The sequence below is a fragment of the Cervus canadensis genome, chromosome 18, assembly GCF_019320065.1.
Source record: "Cervus canadensis isolate Bull #8, Minnesota chromosome 18, ASM1932006v1, whole genome shotgun sequence".
NCBI lineage: Eukaryota > Metazoa > Chordata > Mammalia > Artiodactyla > Cervidae > Cervus > Cervus canadensis.
The window spans coordinates 10820935-10843180 of record NC_057403.1 but is presented as its reverse complement, the minus strand read 5'-3'; the positions used below and the strand labels follow the sequence as shown (position 1 = coordinate 10843180).

Sequence of the window (22246 nt, the reverse complement as noted above, 5' to 3'; positions counted from 1 at the left end):
AAGATTTATAAAAAAAGACTTTTCTAAGATTAACTGAAAAATTTTGTTTGTCTGCTATCTGGTAAATTGGTAACAGACTGAAATTTAGTCTACTCTCTATGTTAAGAGAACAAAGTTTTCTTAGAATGAATCTTTCAATAACAGATTATGAATTTCTTTGCCTTTAAGTGATTTATATTTGTTTTTAAAATCTTTTGTTACTTTAGTAAAGTAAATACATTTAAAAGCTCATTCTGCTTCTACCAAAAATAACCCCTCACTGTTAGACTTGTGCTATCCTAATGTCTTAAAACTGACAACGCCCCTGCTTACACTTCTAAATCATTTCAAGACTTTTGTACAAGGTTTTATATAAAACATAGCACAGGTATCCCTTATAACCCACAGGGACAAGCCATCGTAGAAAGAGCACATCAGACCCTAAAAACTCAAAATTTAAAACTACAGAAAGGTGAATTTAAGTATAGTTCCCCTCACCAGATTCTACAACATGCTCTTTTGTGATAAACAATCTAAACACTGATTCATTTGGGGTTACTGTAATGCTCCGACTTTGGAGTCCAGAGCAGCAGAGTACAAAACCTCTGGTTAAATAGAAAGACCTTCTTTCAGGACAATGGAAGGGTCCTGACCCATTGCTAACCAGCAGCCAAGGGTATGCTTGTATTTTTCCCCAGGGTGCTGAGTCACCAATTTGGGTCCTAGACAGACTGATTTGCCATGTCGCAGTCCCCCAGACATCCAGTTCCCCCATTGCTCCAACCACAAAAGAAGGAGGACACTCCTCTGCCCTTGCCTTCACCACCCACCTGGAAGGTCCAGCAGACTCTGAAAAAACTGGCAGTGGAGATCCCGGAAGAACAAACGGAAACCACCAGGACGTCCTGCGCGAGCAACTCAACAAGCCTGCATACCCACAAGGGGGCAAATTAAGTCGCTGTGCCGCTTCTCTGCAGGGATCTTCAGCCTCTCCTGAAAGGGTTTTTATTGCTATGCTTGCTTTACTGTCTTGCCAGGTAAGTGCTACCTCTTCTACATCAGAAAAATACTGGGCATATTTCCCTGATCCCCCGACCTTCCAAGTAGTTACCTGGAACAATGACCCTATACGGGTCAACACAGACCAGCCTCATCTCTTGGGAGGATCCTATACTTCTTATAATAAAGATCATTATCCCATCAATTTTAACTATACTTTTAGGGGATTAACAGATGACCTTCCCCTTTGCTTTAACTTCCCCCATAGTCATACAAGCGATCTTATCACTCCCTCTAAGGAGGGGTGTGTCGGAGCCTCCAAAAAAGCAATTCTGACAGATTCTCCAGCATGAAAATTTTCAGATAAAACAGGAGATCGGCTGGTTTGGATATTACAGGCCCATATGCCCGGGGTCCTTGATCCCTGTAAATCCTTGTTCCTTAATGCTCCACCAAAATATCCAAATTGTATTGATGTTGCTCCGTCAGACGTTATATGGAAAGTTATAGACAACCGCCTTGGATACCTGGTATGAAAATTTTGTACTTACAATTCAAGAATAGATTATAGAATACCGGGAGGCGGAAACTATTCGGTACAAGACTGGAGCAATCCAAATCCAAGTCAGAATCCAGGATCTGTTTCTGACCATGTCAGTAGGTTTAGCAATTGGAAAAATGATTCCCTCCCTTGGCCATTGGTGGCCAACAGATGGCATTATAATCAGTTTGTTTTCCCCATGTTGTCCTATACAACTAAGGGCAAAACTTTTTGGCAACCAGAAATTTGGAGAGCCCTTGCTGCCACCTCCCTTGTTACTCTATCTCGGCCAGAAAATGATTCCACCTATTCTGTGCTGGCTTGTTTACCCTCCCCTTATGTTTTTTTGTTGTTGTTGTTTACTAATGATTCAGAAGGGCTTCATATACAGAAGAATTATTCAGGTGGACCCAATATAGTCTACTGTGAACCATGCATGCTCTCATCCTGTTTAACCCCTCAATATAATATTTGTTCTTTTGTGGTCCTGCAACGCCCACCTTATCTTATGGTGCTTGTCATAGTGAATGCCTATTGGTATGACAATTACGGTTTAGCCGTTCTGCAACAACTACAAGATTTAATGCATTCCCAACAGTTTGTAGGACTACTTATTCTAGGGATTTCAGCTTTGATAACAGCAATTACCTCTGTCACTGTGGCAGCGATATCATTGACTCAACAGGTACATACTGTTCAATATGTCAATGATATGTCAAAAAATGTTTCTTTAGCTCTAGCTATGCAAGAGATTATAGATAGGAAATTAGAAGGAAAAATAGATGCCCTAGAAGAAGCAGTCATGCATATTGGAACTGAGTTGCAGGCTTTAAGAGTAAAGTTAGCACTATCCTGTCACGCTGACTATTGGTGGATCTGTGTAACACCCCTGAAAGTAAATGATACAGATTAGAATTGGGAAAGGATTAAAAATCATATTTCAGGTGTATGGAATAGCTACAACATTAGTTTAGATCTTGGAAAGCTTCACGGTCAGATAAAAACCGTAGAACATTCCCGCCTGGACTTTACTGCTGCAGGAGCTGCAAATGATTTTTTTCGTACCTTTTCTAAATTTATTACTGGAAAAAATATCCTATCAACTATCTTCAGTTATGCTGCTGTAGCAGCCCTAGTTTTACTTCTCATTATAATCCTTCCTTGCATTGTCAGAACTCTCCGGCAGAGCACTCAGAAGCTCGCAACTGAGATCCATCTGGCTGTCTTAAAAAGTAAAAAAAGGGGGAGATGCCGGGAGCCAACACACGAGACCCTACCCATGACAAGGTCATGAGGGAGAAAACCTGATGGGCAAGGCGGATCAGGTTTTCAGGGGTTTCGAAAAGGCCAGCTCATGAGATCCCACCCATGACAAGGTCACGAGGAGAAAGCCTGACAGGCAAGGAAGATCAGGTTTTCAGGGATTTCGAAAAGCTGCCCCCGGTGCTCACCTTAAAGATGATATCTGTCTTTCTGATGCCTGCCTCAATAGACTACTCCCTAATTTCTGTGACACAGGCAGAAGGCTTTCCCCGATCTCTTCCCAAATAACAATCAATTCAGAACTTTAATCAATAAGTTTCCCAGGTGGTGGTATTTTATGAGATTATCCAGGGTGAAAGGAGTGTTTTAATTTAAACTCCTTTGCTGGTATTTTAGTTTGTTTGGCAAATCCGTTTATGCCCTTGGTACTAACATGCAGGACTGCTCATAATACACTAATCATAAGACAGCATAAAGAACCTGATCATATAGAAGCCCTAATAGACATAGAGCCTTTTTGAGGGGTGAAGGAGTCCTATTAGAAAACATAAGAAAAATTATTCTAAAAGTGGTTATTGGGTTAACATTTGCTTGCTGTGTTTTTGCTTTTAATATACTAAGGTTGTGCTGTGGAAACCATTGTTAATATAGATCTAGAAAAATAAGAGCTTAGCCCTAGTGTAGTAACAATGAGATGGTTGCTAATTGTCAGCCAGGAGTGCTAGGCACAGGCTGCCTCACCAAAGTCGCAGAGTCAGTCTGGGGTAAACTTCTTAGATAAACACAACTGACAACTTCTACAGAAGGATTAATTTTTATGTTAACAAGGTTATACTTCTACTCTGTACTGTTGCCCTATGAGACTGCTACCTTTCAGTTAAGGTCACCATAGAAACAGAAAATAGGTTTACATTCAACTGACCTGCATAAAATGTTAATAGGCCCCAAGGCCAGAAGATAATGTACAAGACCCTCATAAACAAAGAAGTATGCAGAAAACACCCTGGTTTCCTGAAGAACAAGCTGATGTAATGTTAAACTATCTTCCCCTTAGAAATGTACTAATTTAAGGTATAAAAGCCACGGTGAAAAATAAAGCATTGCCAGACTCTGCCAGACTCTGCTGCAACCCCCGTCTGGTCACTCTCTCTCTTTCTCTCTCTCTCCCTCGCAGACTTGGCACTATCAAGGTTGGTCTCAAGTGTCTTCTCTCTCTCGCCAATGCCGTTCATCCTAAGGGTACCCCCTGGATCCTGCCGAGGCTGGACCCCGGCAACTCAGAAAGCTTGGGAAACAAGCAGTGCTCACAGTCCACATGTAGAAGAACAGAGCACCCCCTGGGGAAAGGGGGGTGAGATGGGACAGAGCCTAGTCCAGGTCACTGGGAAGGCTGTGAGAGTCTTACCCAGCGAGGATATAAGTGCATAGTTCTCCAGCATCACATCGAGGTACACGCTTCTCTGGGCCTCATCAAGGAGTCTCCATTCCTCCCAGGAGAAGTACACAGCCACATCCTCAAAGGTCACACTGCACTTCTATGAGAGACAGAGTAAACTATGAACATTCTAGGATCCCACAATCCATCTCATCACACATCTATTCCACCCTCATCCTCTTCCAAAGCTCTCCACCGAACAGGAATTCCAGACCTAGTTGTCACTGATGCCCACCTTATCCTTCAGGGTCCCCTTATTCACTGTGTTCAGTTCTCAGCAACATTGGGATGGACTGCTTTCCAAGCTTTCGTCCTGGCCTGTAGGGTCCCATCCATTCTGTCAATGAACTCCCCTGGAGTCTCTAGGTTGTGACTCACAGACACAACCAAACCTGGGCTCAAGTTTCACCCTTCAGTCCCCAATAACAGGATGCTGGGGTCATGAGCTAGTACTTCCTCTCCATGTACCCATGATTCTGTAGACTGTACCTTTCTCACACCTTTAGTCCCCACAGCTGCACTCCCACAACTGCACTTGTGGAAAGTTGCTTTGAAGGCCCCTTTTATACCTTTATTGATTCTTGCTTCAATTTGAGCCACCCAGAAGCACATGTGATTACAGATGCCCAAGACCCACTTCCCCTTTTGTGTTGCACTCCCTGTCCCCTCAGCAGCCAAAACCCTTCCCTCCCTCAACCTTCTTTGGAATCCTGGTCCACATGGTGTCTGTTCTAGACACCACAAATGACTCTCACGTTTGAGTAGGTCTGAGGCAGGATGATGGAGGCTGGGCCCTGCCCACATAAAACATAAGAAACCATATATTTTCCATTCTTGAAGTTAAGGATACCTTCCCACTACACATGCACAGAAAGGCTCCTTGGAAGTCAGCACAGAAAACCTCCTTGGAAAGGGAAGGGGCGTCACCTCATAGTAGGTGATGTCAACTACCCAATTAGCCTTCTCACTGGAATTCATCTTGGCTAAAAGATGCGCTTACACCCAGGAAAATCCTGAGATACACCAAATACCGACTCAAAACCAGGCAAAGCAAGATGATTGGCCAAAGGAAACCAGAAATAAATGCCCCACAAAAGCGACTAAAACCACCACAGCACGACTCTCCCTGAGTCCGCTGGAGTACAGTCCAAAAGGTACTGTACTCTTTTCTCCTCCTGATAAGTACTCTGTTTCACGGCTTCCCCTCTTTGTGGGAATTTTTTTCCTGCAAAACTGAAGGGCTAGGGCCTTGTCACTGACCACTGGTCTAGTGACTAGGATTCCGTGTTCACACCACAACCAACCTGCCTCAATCCCTCAATCTCTGGCCAGGAACCGAAGCCTACCCACCCAGTCACCCCCTTCAGTTCACTGCAGGTAGATCCACCCTAGATCAAGATCACTCTGTCACACTCTGTTCCCTGCAGACACCAGATCCACGCCAGTTTTCCTGGACCTTCTCGTCTATATCCGACCTCTAAGCCTTTGTACAGGCAGGTTCCTCCGCCTGTCACCCTCTCCCCGGCTCCATCACACTGTCAGACACAGGGCCCCACCCACGACCACCTCACCGGCCTGGACCCCAGGGCCGGGCTTCAGGCACGTGAGCAGGCGTCACGCACTTCGGGCTTTAGTGTCTGGTGGGGTGAGAACGGTAAGGGCCCAGGGGACTTGCGTTTACCTGAGGCTGATCCCTCAAGGCCGCCGCCGCCATCGGACTCTGTGGCCAGAGCCGGCGGGAGAGGAGACGGGAAGCGGGCACAGCGCGCGCGATTTGGGGCCTGGAGCGGGGGACCCCGGACGGCCCGCCTCTTTGCGCTGCCTCTTGGACCTTCTCAATCCCGTCACCTCACTCCCAACGTAGCGTTCCCGAGCGACAACACACAGAAAAGCAATATAAATGGCCGCCAGGAGGAGGACGCCGGAAGTCCCGCCCCGAGGAGAGCCACAGGCACGGAAATGCCTTTATGTTGTCCTGTCATTGGCTCAACACGGCACACAACCTTCTGGGTAATGTAGTTTCTAGCGCTCTAGAGGCCACTGGGAAAGGGTGTTGACGGTCTTGACTATCAGAGCATCAGTTCAGTTCAGTCGCTCAATGGTGTCTGACTCTCTGCGACCCCATGGACTGCAGCACGCCAGCCTTCCCTGTCCATCACCAACTCCCAGAGCTTGCTGAAACTCATGTCCATCCAGTCAGTGATGCCATCCAACCATCTCATCCTCTGTCGTCCCTTTCTCCCGCCTTCAATCTTCCCCAGCATTAGGGTCTTTTCAAATGAGTCATTCTTTGCATCAGGTGGCCAAAATGTTGGAGTTACAGCTTCAGCATCAGTCCTTCCAATTAATATTTAGGACTGATCTCTTGTAGGATGGACTGGTTGGATCTCCTTGCAGTCCAAGGGACTCTTAAGAGTCTTCTCCAATACCACAGTTCAAAAGCATCCGTTCTTTGACGCTCAACTTTCTTTATGGTCCAACTCTCACATCCATATATGACTACTGGAAAAACCATAGCTTTGACTAAGTGGACTTTTGTTGGTAAAGTAATGTCTCTGCTTTTTAATATACTGTCTAAGTTGGTCATAGCTTTTCTTCCAAGGAGCAAGCATCTTTTAATTTCATGGCTGCAGTCACCATCTGCAGTGATTTTGGAGCCCAAGGAAACAGTCTGTCACTGTTTCCATTGTTTCTTCATCTATTTGCCATGAAGTGATGGGACTGGATGCCATGATCTTAGTTATTTGAATGTTGAGTTTTAGGCCAGCTTTTTCACTCTTCTCTTTCACTTTCATCAAGAGGCTCCTCAGTTCCTCTTTGATTTCTGCCATAAGGGTGGTGTCATCTGCATATCTGAGGTTATTGATATTTCTCCTGGCAATCTTGATTCCAGCTTGTGCTTCACCCAGTCTGGCATTTCACACGATGTTTTCCATATTTAAGTTAAATAGGCAGGGTGACAATATACAGCCTTGATGTACTCCTTTCCCAATTTGAAACCAGCTTGTTGTTCCATGACTGGTTGTAACTGTTGCTTCTTGACCCACATACCGATTTCTCAGGAGGCAGGTAAGGTGGTCTGGTATTCCCATCTCTTAAAGAATTTTCCATCCATGCATTACTCTGAGAAATACGTGAAAGTGATAATCCCACCTAGATGGACTGAGGGGCTTTACTTCTTGTGAACTGCAGGAGAAAGATGTAATTTCATACTCTGTGAAGATCAGCCTGCTCTCAGGAAATAAAATTTGAGATACTCACAAATCTATTAAGGTGCTGGAATTTCAGCTGAGTTATTTCAAATCCTAAAAGATGATGCTGTTAGTGCTGCACTCAATATGCCCTCAAATTTGGAAAGCTCAGCAGTGGCCACAGTACTGGAAAAGGTCAGTTTTCATTCCAATCCCAAAGAAAGGCAATTCAAAGAATGTTAAAACTACCACACAATTGCATTCATTTCACAAGCTAGAAAAGTAATGCTCAACATCCTTTAAGCTAGACTTCAACAGTGTGTAAACCAAGAACTTTGAGATGTTCAAGTTGGATTTAGAAAAGGCATAGGAACCAGAGATCAAATTGCCATCATCCGTTGGATCATAGAAAAAGCAAGGGAATTCCAGAAAACATCTATTTCTGCTTCACTGACTACGCTAAAGCCTTTAACTGTGTGGATCACAACAAACTGGAAAATTATTAAAGAGATGGGGGAAAAAAAAAGAGAGATGGGAATACCAGGCCACATTACCTGCCTCCTGAGAAATCTGTGTGCAGGTCAAGAAGCAACAGTTGGCACCAGACATGGAACAGTGGAATGGTTCAAAATTGGGAAAAGAGTACAACAAGGCCATATACTGTCATCCTGCTTATTTAACTTACATGCAGAAGGGAGGGGAAGTCTAGGCCAGGTCCTTCACGAGGTTTCAAGGAAAAGGCAAGGCAAGGGCAGAGCAAACAGCTTAAGATTGGCTATTTCAATAGGAAATGCCAACCCATTCTAGTATTCTTGCCTGGGAAATCTTATGGACAGAGGAGCCATGCAGGTACAGTCCATGGGGCACAAAGAATTGGATATCATTTAGTGACTAAACAAGAACAATAAAGTTGAATAACTGAGGTGAGAGACTTGGTATACAGGAGTGATATCTAGTTGCCTGGAGCCTGGCCCTGGAATGATTGGGCAAAAGAATATTGAGGAATAAGGTATATAATATGGATTTTAAAAAAGAGTGTTCTTTGCTGGGTAGGACAATCACTGTTGATACAGACAAAGGAGACATTGGCTATCAATAGCCTGAGACAAGCACAAAACACATAACTGCTATTGAAACTGAGAGGAGTCATCAGTTAGATCTATTAAACTGTGTGCTCTGTCGTGCGGTCGTGTCTGACTCTTTGTGACCCCATGGACTGTAGTCACCAGACTCTTCTGTCCATGGAATTTTCTAGGCAAGAATACTGGAATGGGTTGCCATTTCCTACTCTAGGCCATCTTCTTGACCCAGGGATTGAACCCACCTCTCTTGCATCTGCTGCACTGGTAAGTGGATTCTTTACCACTAGCACCACCTGAGAAGCCCATTAAACTATAACTTGCTTAATAAATAAATGAACTGTAAAATGCCTTCATGTCATCTAAGCTGTAATGCCTAAACAATTAAGATGTTTGCCAGAGTTGTTTTTCAGGAAATTGGATGGCTACTCCATTTCTTCTAAGGGATTCTTGCCCACAGTAGTAGATATAAAGGTCATCTGAGTTAAATTCACCCACTCCAGTCCATTTTAGTTCTCTGATTCCTAAAACATCGATGTTCACTCTTGCCATCTCGTGTTTGACCACTTACAATTTGCATCGATTCATTGACCTAACATTCCAGGTTCCTATGCAATATTGCCCTTTACAGCATCGGACTTACTTCCATCACCAGTCACATCCACAAATGAGTGTTGTTTTTGATTTGGCTTCTCCCTTAGGAAAGACCTAAGGTTTTATGAGTTCTGTGCTGGAAACCTAGACAAAGACCAAATATGTATTTCTTGTTATAAATCTTAGTACTGCACTGCTGTAGTAAACAAATATGGATATGTTCATAGAGAATTCAGAAACCTTTCTATATTGTGGCTTCATTTTTACCTTAGTGAATGTGATTTTTCAAATGTTCAACAGTGTAAAATCAAGATAAATGTGTATCTTCTGAATGTTATATTACTAATATCATCTATATGCTTATTCTTTGTTTGATTTATCTCTTTCTAAGAAGATGTATGTGAATGAATAAGTTATACTTTTGTTCCTACAATTATTTTTCAGTTTTTTGCTTTAAATGCTCTCATATAAATAAAATAAAATAAAATAAAATACTCTCATATACTTAAATTATAGGGAAAATTTTTTTCAGATGATTAAATTCTTGGAGAACCTATAATAAATAATCCTTAATTACAAACATAAATTTAAGTGAAAAGGAATAGAATGAAATAATACGTGAATACTAACCAAAAGAGTGTTGGAGAGGTTATTTTAATATAAGAAAAACTTAAGGAAAAATAATATGACCAAAGAAAACACATGGCCATTTTATAATATTAAACAAGTAATTTAATCAAGAAGATTTGAAAATGCTAACTGGGGGATTCTTGGTGCTCCAGTGGTTAGAATTATGTGCTTTTACTGCAAGGGTCACAGGTTTGATCTCTGGTCAAATTAAGGTCTTGCAAGTCGCATGGCCATAAATAAATAAATGCTAAGTATATTTGTACCTAAGAATAGGCTTTCAAAATTCTTTACTCTCAATAATTAATAGAATAGGCAGGAAAATAATAAGGATACAGAAGACATGACCAGTATCATCAGCTATTTTTATTCAGTAAATATGTATAAGACATTACTTCAGTCTACAGCAGAATACACATTCTTTTCAGGTACGCATAGTACATTCCTCCGAGATAAATTAAACTCTGGGGGCATAAAGTAAATTTCAGTAAGTTTTAAAATAAGAACTATTACATATCAAAGAGTAAAAGAAATTGTGTGTTAGTCGCTCAGTTCTGTCTGACTGTTTGCAACCCCATAGACTGTCCCAGCCCACTAGGCTCCTCTGTCCATGGGATTCTCCAGATAAGAATACTGGAGTGGGTTGCCATTTTCTTCTCCAGGGAATTTTCTAGACCCAGGGATCGGACCCAGGTCTCCTGCATTGAGATGGAGTCTTTACCACCTGAGCCACCAGGGAAGCAAAAGAAATAAGGAAACCAATAGAAGATAAATTAGGAGCATAGTTTTTTTAAACAGACAAGAATAATTCTTTTTAACTTTTTTTTTAACTGTACCACACAGCATGTGAGACCTAGTTCCCTGACCAGAGATCAAACCCATGCCCCCTGTGTTGGCAGTGTGATATCTTAACCACTGGACTGCTGGGGAAGTCTCAAGAACAATTTAAAGTATCACCAAAAACCAAAATATTTTGTGTGGGGAAATTGATGAGTAATTTCTTTTAGAATTGCAGGCTTCTATTCCATAAAGCTCATGACAGTTAAAATTTAAAGAGCAAAAGACTATATCTCCAGTTTCTAAAACTGCCAAAGGATGAGCACACAGGACATACAAGGAAACTGTATTAATTAGAACAAGAAATACAACTCCAACCTAAATGACAAAAATAAGAGCAACCAGTGGAAGAAGGAGTCAAGGTGATTATCAGGCATATGATAAGATAAACCCGTTGACATTTGAGAACTGCATACCAAATACAGCGATCTTTAGAGAACAGAGAATATAAAAAACATTCTAAAACATCTGAAATTTTTAGAACCAACCTCATGAAAATGGAGCCTGGCAGACTACAGTCAAAGAATCGAATGCAACTGAGCATACACACACCTCATGAAAATAAATATAAATATCATTAAAACAATATTAGCAAATAAAATTCAGCTATGTGTAAAAAGAATTACATACCGTAACCAGAGAGATTTTTTTTAGTGGTGTTGGGCTTATTTAATATGAGAAAAACAAAGAATGTTATCCACCATATTAACAGGTTAAAGAAGAAAAATCACATATCATTTGATGCAGAAAACTCACTAGCATAGTTGAATGTAGCAAAGTGCTGTGTATAGTTCTTTTTCTCTTTACATATATTTATAAATACACGTGTGAAAAATAGCCTCCAACTAATAAAAAAAAATTAAAAAAAATAGCCTCCAACTAATAAAAAAATAAATAAAAAAAAATAAATACACGTGTGTATATGGTGGACAGAGGGTTATAGATATAAATGAACTGTTCTATGTATTAGTAATACATAGAAAACAATTGAATAATTAAATTTTCTAAATCTATAGCATAAAAAGTAAAATAGGAACAAATATAATTAAATATATGCAAATTCTTTGATTATATTCATTCCTCATTCATTGAAAACTACAAAATTATTCTTTTCAGTATTACTGAAAACTTCAAAGTTTAGCTGAAATCAAGAAAAACACTTCTGCTCAGAGAAATTAAAGATGACTTAAATAAATGGAGCAGTCTTTCTTATAGAATTTGATTTCACTTTTTCCCTCCTCTGAGAGTTTTGTGCTCATTTTGCACTCCAGTATCAAGTGATGGTGTCCTGTTGAAGACTGAACCTGGTAAGCTTGAGTCATGGGAATTCAGGCTGAGCTTTCATTTACTAGCCAGATCCACCTAGGGCCAGTTTACCTGAGGATAGTAGGGTCAGGGAGGCTGGTGGGGGGTGAGGTTCTTGTTCCTGGAAGAAGTGAGCACCTGAAGGCCTCTGAATCAACTCAAAAGAATATGGATGGTCAGGAGTCATTTCCTGGTCTTCCAATGTGAAAGGTTTGAAGCACAGTTGGGAGAATGACTAGAGGATGGCATGTAATTCTCCAGGTAATAACCCCAACAATCATGTGCTATGAATACTGTTGTTTCCCGCTTTCAGAAATGAGGAAATAGACGCTTAGAGAAGTGAGGCTTTCTGGCTAATGTACCATAATCAGTAATGGGGTTACAGGCCCTGAAGTCAGACACTGGACACCATGTCGTAGATTGCCTTGCCAGTTTGAAGCCAAACACATGATTGGTTCTAGTGTAAGTTCAAAGGCTGTGAATTTGAAAGTAAGATATAAAAAGTTTATGCTACCACCCTATGCTGTGGTTAAGACTCCACACTTCTGAAGCCGGGGGCATGGGTTTGATCCCTGGCTGGAGAACTAGGATTCCACATACCTTATGACACAGTTAAAAAATTGCTCTTGCCTGTTTCAAAAAAATATACTCCTGAGGGAAAAATATTTCTTAAACTATAAATCTTGAATCATCTTGCCTAGAAGAACATACCCCTAATGAAACTGGCTACCTGAAATTGATGATATCATTCTGTATGTGTGATTATTTTCTTCCTAAATGAATTTTAAATGGTACAGATTGTACACACTGCCATCCTATAAAATTTTAAATCATTCCTGTTAAGGCTCCTCATAGGTCCATGGTGTGTGTGTGTGAATTCTGATAGACATTGCCCAGAACTCTGTACATAGGCAGGCTTTCCTCACCTCCCACCACACAGGTACCTGATAGCCAAGGTTCCTGATGATGAGGACCATGTAGCCAGCACTAATCGTGCACCATGCCATGGTTTAAGCCCTTAATAATGTAACCTTACCAAGATATGGGTACTATTTTAGTGAATGCTCATTTATGTTTGAGGAATATTTAAGTAACTTCACAGAGGTCTGCAAGAGAGGTTTTAACTTCAATTTGCATTCCACATCATGGAAGTGAAGCTGCTGGCTTTGGGTCCCAAATTCAGAGGCTGGTATTTGCAGGCTGTGAACCTCCAAAACAGCCAGAATCAGCGTATCTCACTCAGGATGTGGAGCGCCTGCTGGAGATTTTACAGGAAGCAGGCCCCCCATCGGGGGAAAACTGCTGACCACAAGCAGACAGAACCAGACCTGTTGAAATTTCACCTTGAGGCCAACCAATCTAAGGACTGAGCACAAGTGGATCACACACCCTGCAGCCCACTTCCTCACACAGCCTTTATTTATTTATTTATTTTTTTCTTCCTCACACAGCCTTTAAATCCTTTGTCTCATAACCGGCAACTTGGATGGTCTCAGGACATTAGTCCACCATCTTCCCAGACTGCTGGTCTCCTAAATAAAGCAACTGTTCCTTTCCCACCAACATTTGTCTGCTTTTTCCAGTGGCAAGCAGTTGAACTTGGGTTTGGTACCAGCCTCATCTGGTTACAGAGATTTTGAGGTGTGATATGCAGCCTGAGGCTTGGGAGCAACTGGCAGGCTAAGAAGACAGTAAGCCCTCAATAAATGATTCGTTTACTTCCACCTTCTGACCAGGGGCTTCCCCTTTGTGACTGGAGGCAAACTGGGGCCTAAAATACCCAGAATTCTCAATGCTACAACGTGTCATCTCTCTGCCAGTCATGGCCCAGAAGAGGGGCCTTTTCCTGTGAGCAGTTCACCTTGGACCAGAGCTTCCAGCGTCCCATCTCATCTCCAGGAGTGCAGAATGCTGGAGACAAGACTAGCACCCCTGTCCTGGGGCAAGACGTGCTCAGTCATGTCTGATTCTTTGTGACCTCATGGACTGTAGCCCACCAGGCTCCTCTGTCCTTAGGATTTTCCAGCAAGAATACTGGAATGAGTTGTCATTTCCTTCTCCAGGGGATCTCCCCAACCCAGGGATCAAACCCATGTCACCTGCATTGGCAAGTAGATTCTTTACCGCTGAGCCACCTGGGAAGCCCTCCCTGAGGAGACAGGTTCAATCAAAGCCATAGTTACATGGCGTGATTCCCATAGAACCCAGAGAGGTGAAGGATGAAAGGCATCCCAAGTATGTTCAGGTGCTTGGAGGTGAGGCTGAGCTGTGAGTGTTCAATGAACCATTAGTCTCTTTCCTTTCGGGGGATAGACAACAGAGGGACAGGATTCAGGCCTGAAATGGCTGGCTGAGAGTCTTGGCCTCTACTCTGAGGGTGACAGGAGCTCTGGGGAATTTGGAGCAAGTCTCAGCAGACTGCCTCTGGCAGCAGAGAGAACACGCTGTGAAGGAGGCAGAGCCATGGTGGAGTCGGAGCCAGGGCAGGTGTGGGAATAAAGCAAGCCTGCCGGGAGCCAGCACACGAGATCCCACCCATGACAAGGTCACAAGGAGAAAACCTGATGGGCAAGGTGGATCAGGTTTTCAGGGATTCTGAAAAGCTGCCCCCAGCACTCACCTTAAAGATGATATCTGTCTTTCTGATGCTTACTTCAATAGACTACTCCCTCAATTCTGTGACAGGGGTAGAAGGCCTTCCCCAATCTCTTCCCAAATAACAATCAATTTAGAACTTTAATCAATAAGTTTCCCGGGTGGTGGTATTTTATGAGATTATCCAGGGTGAAAGGAGGGTTTTAATTTAAACTCCTTTGCTGTTATTTTAGTTTGTTTGGCAAATGCGTTTATGCCCTTGGTACTAATATGCATGATTGCTTATAATACCCTAATCATAAGACAGCATAAAGAACCTGATCATATAGAAGCCCTAATAGACATAGAGCCTTTTTGAGGGATGAAGGAGTCCATTAGAAAACATAAGAAATATTACTCTAAAGGTGGTTATTGGGTTGATGTTTGCTTGCTGTGTTTTGCTTGCTGTGTTTTTGCTGTTAATGTACTAAGGTTGTGCTGTGGAAACCATTGTTAATATAGTTATAGATCTAGAAAAATAAGAGCTTAGCCCTAGTGTAGTAACAATGAGATGGTTGCTAATTGTCAGCCAGGAGTGCTAGGCACAGGCTGCCTCACCAAAGTCGCAGAGTCAGTCTGGGGTAAACTTCTTAGATAAACTCAACTGACAACTTCTACAGAAGGATTAATTTTTATGTTAACAGGGTTATACTTCTACTCTGTACTGTTGCCCTATGAGACTGCTACCTTTCAGTTAAGATCACCATAGAAACAGAAAATAGGTTTACATTCAACTGACCTGCATAAAATGTTAATAGGCCCCAAGGCCAGAAGATAATGTACAAGACCCTCATAAACAAAGAAGTATGCAGAAAACACCCTGGTTTCGTGAAGAACAAGCTGATGTAATGTTAAACTATCTTCCCCTTAAAAATGTACTAACTTAGGGTATAAAAGCTACGGTAAAAAATAAAGCATTACCAGACTCTGCTGCACCCCCTGGCTGGTCACTCTCCCTCTCTCTCTCTCTCTTTCTCTCTCTGTCCCTCGCAGACTTGGCCCTATCAAGGCTGGTTTCACTTGTCTTCTCTCGCCAACACCGTTCATCCCGAGGGTATCCCCTGGATCCTGCCGAGGCTGGACCCCGACACAAGCCCACCCACATGAGATAAATGAAGGCCACCTATTCAGAGCTTGGTAATAACAAGGGAGTTGGGCACCATCACTTCCCTGAAGCTGAGGTTCACAGGCATGGGAGGGAGAGGGCTGATTGATCCCTAAGTTGGAAGTGGATATAAATCAGGTTCAGTTTCTGCAGAGGTTATAGACCAGAATTTTAGGTGTGTGTGTGTGTGTGTGTTTTTTTTTTTTTTTAACTTTTTTTGTATTGGGGTATAGACAATTAGGGGCTTCCCTGGTGACCCAGACAGTAAAGAACCCACATGCTAATGCAGGAGACTCAGGTTTGATTCCTGGGTCGGGAAGATTCCCTGGAGGAGAGAGTGGCAATCCACTCCAGTATTCTTGCCTGGAGAATCCCACGGACAGAGGAGCCTGGCAGGCTATAGTCCATGGGGTCACAAAGAGTCAGACACAAATGAGTGACTAACACTTTCACTTTTTCATAGCCAGTTAACAATGTTGTGATGGTTTCAGGTGGACAGCAAAGGGACCTAGCGATATATATACATGTATACATTCCCCCCAGCTCCCCTCCCATCCACACTGCCTCGTAACATTGAGCAGAGTTCCCTGTGCTGTACAGTAGCTCCTTATTGGTTATCCATTTTAAATGAATCAGTATGTACGTGTCCACCCCAAACTCCCTAACTCTTCCTTGCCCCCTGGCAACCATAAGCTCATTGAGAATTTTAGTTTTATATGTGGTCACACCACAGGGAAATTGAGGCAGAGACTATCGCAGGCATCTAAATGAATGTTGGTGGGCTGCACTGGAGTGATTGCTGTGAAAGTGGCACAAGAGGTTGTAATTCTAGGCTGTGATTTTAACTTTATTTATTTTTGACTGCACTGAGTCTTCATTACTGTGGGGCTACTCTAGTTGTGGTGCATGGACTTCTCACTGTGGTGGCTTCTCTTGTTGCAGAGATAGCGCTCTGGAGCACAGGCTCAGTAGTTGTGGCACACAGGCTCAGCTGCTCCATGGCATACAAGCTGTAATTTTACTAAAGCTGGTTTTATTTTCTTAAGTGGATTATGAGAGATGGAAGTCGAGGAGAGAGGACCCAAAGTTTTCAGTTTAGCTGCTGAAAGGATGGAAATGCCAGCCAGTGAAATGGGGAAGTCTGTTGTCAAGTTAATATTCAGGTGTAGAAATATTGTGACCAGTGTGCAGACAACATGTGTGTGATAAACAGCACAATGACCTCCATTTCCTAATTCCTGAAATCTTTGCCCATTTTGGATTTATACCCTCCAGATGTAAGGTGATAAATTTGTGTTGATTTAAGCCACCAGCTCATAGTGGCTTGTTCCAGCAGTGATAGGAAACTAATGCAATGTACAGCTGAGAAATGGAAGAGGGCTGAGAGTAACTGAGGTTTGCATGAGGTTCTGGGTCCCTGGGATTTGAAGAAAGGAAAAGGACCAGCTTGCAGGGCCTTTAGACCAGGAATGGGGGCTTTGGCATTGGGGGCCATTGGAGGTTTGTGACAAGATGGCAGCCTGGTTGCATTGCCAAGTGCTCTGTCCATGTTGTGTGCAGGGTGACCTGTGAGGAGTCCAGTGTGACATCTGTGATGTGGGACAGAAGCCTGGTGGTAGGTAGCTCAAGATGTGAGGGAGACACAGTCTGAAGAGCAAAGTGCATGAGAGAAGGGAGTGTTAACTGATGGTCCCTGTCATTGGAGACGTAAGTGAAAAGAGTGAGCCCAGGTGTAGGAATTATGCCCAGGAAGTATGTTACAGGGTTCCCTAGGGGAACTGGGCCAGGCATGGACTCTTTTTGTAAAAAATTTACTTATTTGCTTGTTTGGCTGTGTTGTGTCTTCACTGACACCTGGGCTTTCTCTAGTTGTAGCACAAGGGCTTCTCACTGCGGCGTCTTCTCTTGTTGCAGAGCATTGACTCTGGGCAGAAGGGCTTCAGTAGTTGCAGCACGGGGCTTAGTTGCTCCATGGCATGTGGGCTCTTCCTGGATTAGGGATGGAATCTGTGTCTCCTGCGTTGGCAGGTGGCTCCTTTACCACTGAGCCACCAGGAAAGCCCAGGCATGGACTTTAGATGGCATCTATCTCACAGCCCACTCGTTGTTGCTGTGGGCTGATACAGTGCTCGCTGGGGGTGGTCAGGAGAGAGCGAGGTCCAGTGGTGGAGGTGTCTGGTACTTTCTGTGACCTGGCAACCTGGGGACATGAGGGAGCAGGACATTGCTATGGGTAGGCAGTGTGGGGATGTTCAGTGAAGATACTTCTCATGGACCTTGTGTCTCCATCTTTGCAGGGCTGTGTCCTGTCTGAGGATATGTTTGTGTGCTTCTCCCTGGAAGAATGGAGGCTCCTTGGTGAGGCCCAGAGATTCCTGTATGGAAATATGATGCTGGAGACCTTGGCACTTTTAGCATCCCTGGGTAAGGCCCTCACACCAACCCCATCTCCTTTTTCCTTCTCCCCAGGGTCCACTCTGTCCTTCCCACACTGATTTCTTGCTGTGTCTCCTGGAGGAGATGCCAGGGCTGAGCTCTCTAGCTGTGTCCTCACTTCTTACGGAGAAGCCCCAAAGCCACACAAGCTGAGGTTTAAGTGATCACAAGGCATGGTTGGCCCAGTGGAGCCCATTAATTATAGTTGCTTTCTGGGTTGGTGAATCTGTCCAGAATTATGACATCTATGTGCCCAAGGTTCTGGCCTCTTGCTCCAGGTGACATTTTTCTGAAGCTCCATCCTACCAGAGTTTCAAGCACTCATATACTCACTACTTAATGGAGACTCTTGGATGGTTCCTTCATGGTTCTTTTCATAATAATAATAATTATTATTATTTTGGGCATGCAGTGCAGCATGTGGGACCTTAGTTCCCCCACCAGGGATCAAACCTGAGCCCCTGCATTGGAAGCTCAGAGTCTTAACCACTGGACCATCAGGGAAGTCCCAGTGATAATTATTATTTTTTTAACTGGTAGTCTGTCACAAGATGGGTTGCTCTGAGCCTGTACTCACCTGTCCTGGGTTTCCCTCAAGAATCATACCCACCAGATCACACTTCATCATGCAGCTGGAGCAGAGGGAAGAACCCTGGATACCTGCCCAGGTGGAGATGACTCCAGCCACAGAGAAAGAGCCTCATATGGGACATGGTGAGTGGACACAGAGAAGAGTGGGATGTCAAGGTTGGGTTCAAATACAGAAATATCAACTGTTCCTGCCAGTGTTTGGTTTCAAGTCCTATGTGGGTGTCAATCCACTTGCACTGCAGGAGACACAGGTTTAATCCCTGTTTTGGGATTGGGAACCCTGTGTTCCCTGGGTTGGGAAGATTGCCAAGAGAGGGACATGGCAACCCAACTCCAGTATTCTTGCCTGGGAAGTTCCATGGACAGAGGAGCCTGGTGGGCTGTAGTCCATGGGGTCACAAAGAGTTGGACATGACTGAAGTGACTGAGCATGCACGTGACCACACATGAATCTACCTATTCTTCCCCATATTCTGAGCACTGTGACTTACTTCTAGTCTGTCTACCCAACTCCAGTATTCTTGCCTGGGAAGTTCCATGGACAGAGGAGCCTGGTGGGCTGTAGTCCATGGGGTCACAAAGAGTTGGACATGACTGAAGTGACTGAGCATGCACGTGACCACACAAGAATCTACCTATTCTTCCCCATATTCTGAGCACTGTGACTTACTTCTAGTCTGACTTCTGGACCCTAGCATCTACCTTGCACCCACTACTCCTTACTGCTCAGTCTGCATTTGTCTACAGCATTGGCCTGCACTGCATGTCTCATGAGAGGTGCACATATGCTCCAGTAATCTTTGAACACCAGTTACTCACTTGTAACTGGGTTTTCTGGACCTGGACATGCCTTTCTCCCTAGCACTCACCTGCCCCAATGACCAACCTCCTCCTGGAAGCTGTTTGTTGAAACTTGTACTCATGTCCTTGCCGTCAGGAGGCCTCTCCCACTCTGTGACGTTCAGAGGCCCCACACTGCACAGCAACCCCTTCCTCAACCTGTCCCACCTCACTCTCCTGTGAATAGTCCCATGGACTCACCCTGGGTGTGTCAGACGTGTTTATGGTGGGGTTGTCCCCTCCCTGAAAGTCAACATGTGTCTCATTGGGCACTCCTCTGTTGCAGATTGTTGCCATGGTGTGGAGGCTGAGGCTGCTTCCTCTGAGCAGACTATTTCTTTAGAAGGAATGTCACCATTTAGGACCCCTGTGGCAGGTCTGAAGACCCAGCCATATGACATGACTGGCCCAATATCAAAAGACATCTTTCACCCTACTGAATAACCAGGAGGGGAAAGCCAGGCAGAAGCCACACAAGTGTGAGGCCTATGGGAGACAGTTCTGGTTCAGTGCAGATCTCCACCAGCACCAGAAACAGCACAGTGGAGAGAAATTCTTCAGGAAGAATGAGAGCAGAGACTCTGAAAAGCTGCAGAATCTGTGTGATGGAGAATATCTATGTATATGGTGAAGGCAGAATGCACATGCCAGCTGCCTCTGACCTTCAGCACTAGGTCCCTCATGACAGAATGAAGCCCCCACATGAGCACTGGTTGTGGGGGAGCCCTTAGTACTGGACAGAAGCTTAACAAATGCAGTGAATGTGGGAAAGAATTCACCTGGAAAGACACGCTTGCTTGACATCAGAGAATCCACACTGGAGTGTGGCAGCAAATGTGGGAAATGCTTCAGCCAAAGCTGTGACCTTTACAAACATCAGACCATACACACAGGTGAAAGGCCTTACAAATGCAAAGAATGCAGGAAATTTTTCAGACAGGTCTCTGGCCTGTTTGAACACAGGCGAGTTCACACAGGAAAAAGGCTCTTTTAGTTCAGTAACTGTGGAAAATTCTTTAACAGCAAATCGAACCTCATTCAACACCAGGAGTTTCACACAGGAGCAAGGCCATACATGTGCAGTGAATGTGGGAAAGAGTTCAACTGCAAACACACACTGGTTCTGCACCAGAGAACTCACACTAGAGAAAAGCCCTATGAGTGCAGCGAATGTGGGAAGACCTTCAGTCAAAGGTCCCACCTTAATTTACACTGGCGAGTTCACACAGTGACTACAAGTGCAGGAAATGTGGGAAAGTCTTCAGTTGCATCTCTAAACTCATTCAGCACCAGAAGTCCCATTCTGGAGAAAAGCCTTATGAGTGTAGCAGGTGTGGGAAGGTATTTGCTCAAAGGCCAAACCTTACTCAGCACTGGAAGGTTCACATGGGAGCAAGGACTTATGTTTGCAGTAACTGCGGGAAAGAGTTCAACTGCAAATACATGCTTGTTCTCCACCAGAGGACTCATATTGAAGAAGAACCATGAGAGTGCAGGGAACATGGAAGATCTCTTACCCAATGCTCCCAGCTTACTGTGCACTTGAGAATTCCTGGCAGTGCCTGTGAGTGCAGCAGACATAGGAAAGCCTTTGTTGTTCTCTAGTCACTAAGTTGTGTCTGACTCTTTGCAACCCCATGGAGTTTGCATGGACCATGGAGTTTCCCAGACAAGAATATTGGAGTGGGTTGCCATGTCCTCCTCCAGGGGATCTTCCCAACCCAGGGACTGAACCCATGTCTACTGCATTGGAAGGTGGATTCTTTACCACTGAGCCACCAGGGAAGCATGAAAGCCTTTTCCCAAAGACCAAACTTGGACCATAATGATGCCTGAGTGCCAAAGAATTGATGCTTTCAAACTGTGGTGCTGGAGAAGACTCTTGAGTGTCCGGACTGCAAGGAGATCAAACCAGTCAATCTGAAAGGAAATCAACCCTGAATGTTTATTGAAGACATGCTGAAGCTGAAACTCCAATACTTTGGCCACCTGATGTGAAGAGCCGACTCATTGGAAAAGATCCTGATTCTGGGAAAGATTAAGGCAAGAGGAAAAGAGGGTGGCAGAGGATGAGATGGTCGGATGGCATCACAAACTCAAGGGACATGAATCTGAGCAAACTCTAGGAGACAGTGAAGGACAGGGGAGCCTGGCATGTTGCAGTCCATGGGTTCTCAAAGACTGAGTGACTGAACAACAGCAAACCTTATTAGCACAGAAAGACCACACTGGACAATGGCTTTAGAGCCCAGGGAATATGCTATCTCCTTGTTCACCCTGACAACTCCCCGGAGTAAAGATCTGAGCATGGGCTTTGTAAGAGAGCCATCAATCAGAAGTGACACCTCATACATATAAACACTCACAACAGGAAGGCTCTCGATGAGCGCCCCATGTGTGAGTTGCTTTCAGGAGCTGTGGTACACATTCTACACTAAGTGCCTTTGCCGGTGGTAGAGGGCATCCTGCATATGGGAGAAGTCCCACAATGTGCCTTGGTTACAGGCTCAGGCAGGCCAACCTCTGCTGTCTCCCCAGTCCCCTGGGAGGAGTCAGGAGTAGCCTCAGGGGCCCACAGGGGGCCTTATTTTCCCCCTTTTACTGGGTTCAGTATGGAAAGGATCAGCACGTGTGTTCTCCAGAAAGCCTGCAGGGATTTACCTTTGGGATGTCTTGGTCTCATTAGGAGTGTAAAATACAGTCTGCAAGTCCCCCAGCCTTGGAACCATGAGCCTCACACCTGTTCATTTTAGTACAGTAATAAAGTCCCTACTCTGAGCTACCTGTAAT

The 22246-nt window shown here is 44.1% G+C and overlaps 2 protein-coding genes across 2 annotated transcripts in view; one reads left to right on the top strand and one right to left on the bottom strand.

The window, feature by feature from the left end:
- LOC122420718 (zinc finger protein 418-like) overlaps positions 1 to 6136 on the bottom strand; it is a 32136-nt gene extending 26000 nt beyond the window's left edge. The window contains exons 1-2 of the mRNA XM_043436118.1: positions 5899 to 6136; positions 4188 to 4317 (exon numbers count right to left, since the gene is read on the bottom strand). Coding sequence (XP_043292053.1) covers positions 4188 to 4317; positions 5899 to 5931 — 163 coding nt within the window. The 5' untranslated portion in view covers positions 5932 to 6136. The remainder of the gene's footprint in view (positions 1 to 4187; positions 4318 to 5898) is intronic.
- An 11723-nt stretch (positions 6137 to 17859) lies between these two features.
- Positions 17860 to 20944, top strand: ZNF671 (zinc finger protein 671). Its single transcript, XM_043435632.1, is given in 8 exon segments — positions 17860 to 18023; positions 18633 to 18739; positions 19743 to 19888; positions 19890 to 20038; positions 20040 to 20151; positions 20153 to 20277; positions 20279 to 20679; positions 20682 to 20944. Coding segments are annotated over 8 exon segments (1467 nt in total).
- The last annotated feature ends 1302 nt before the right edge of the window (positions 20945 to 22246 follow it).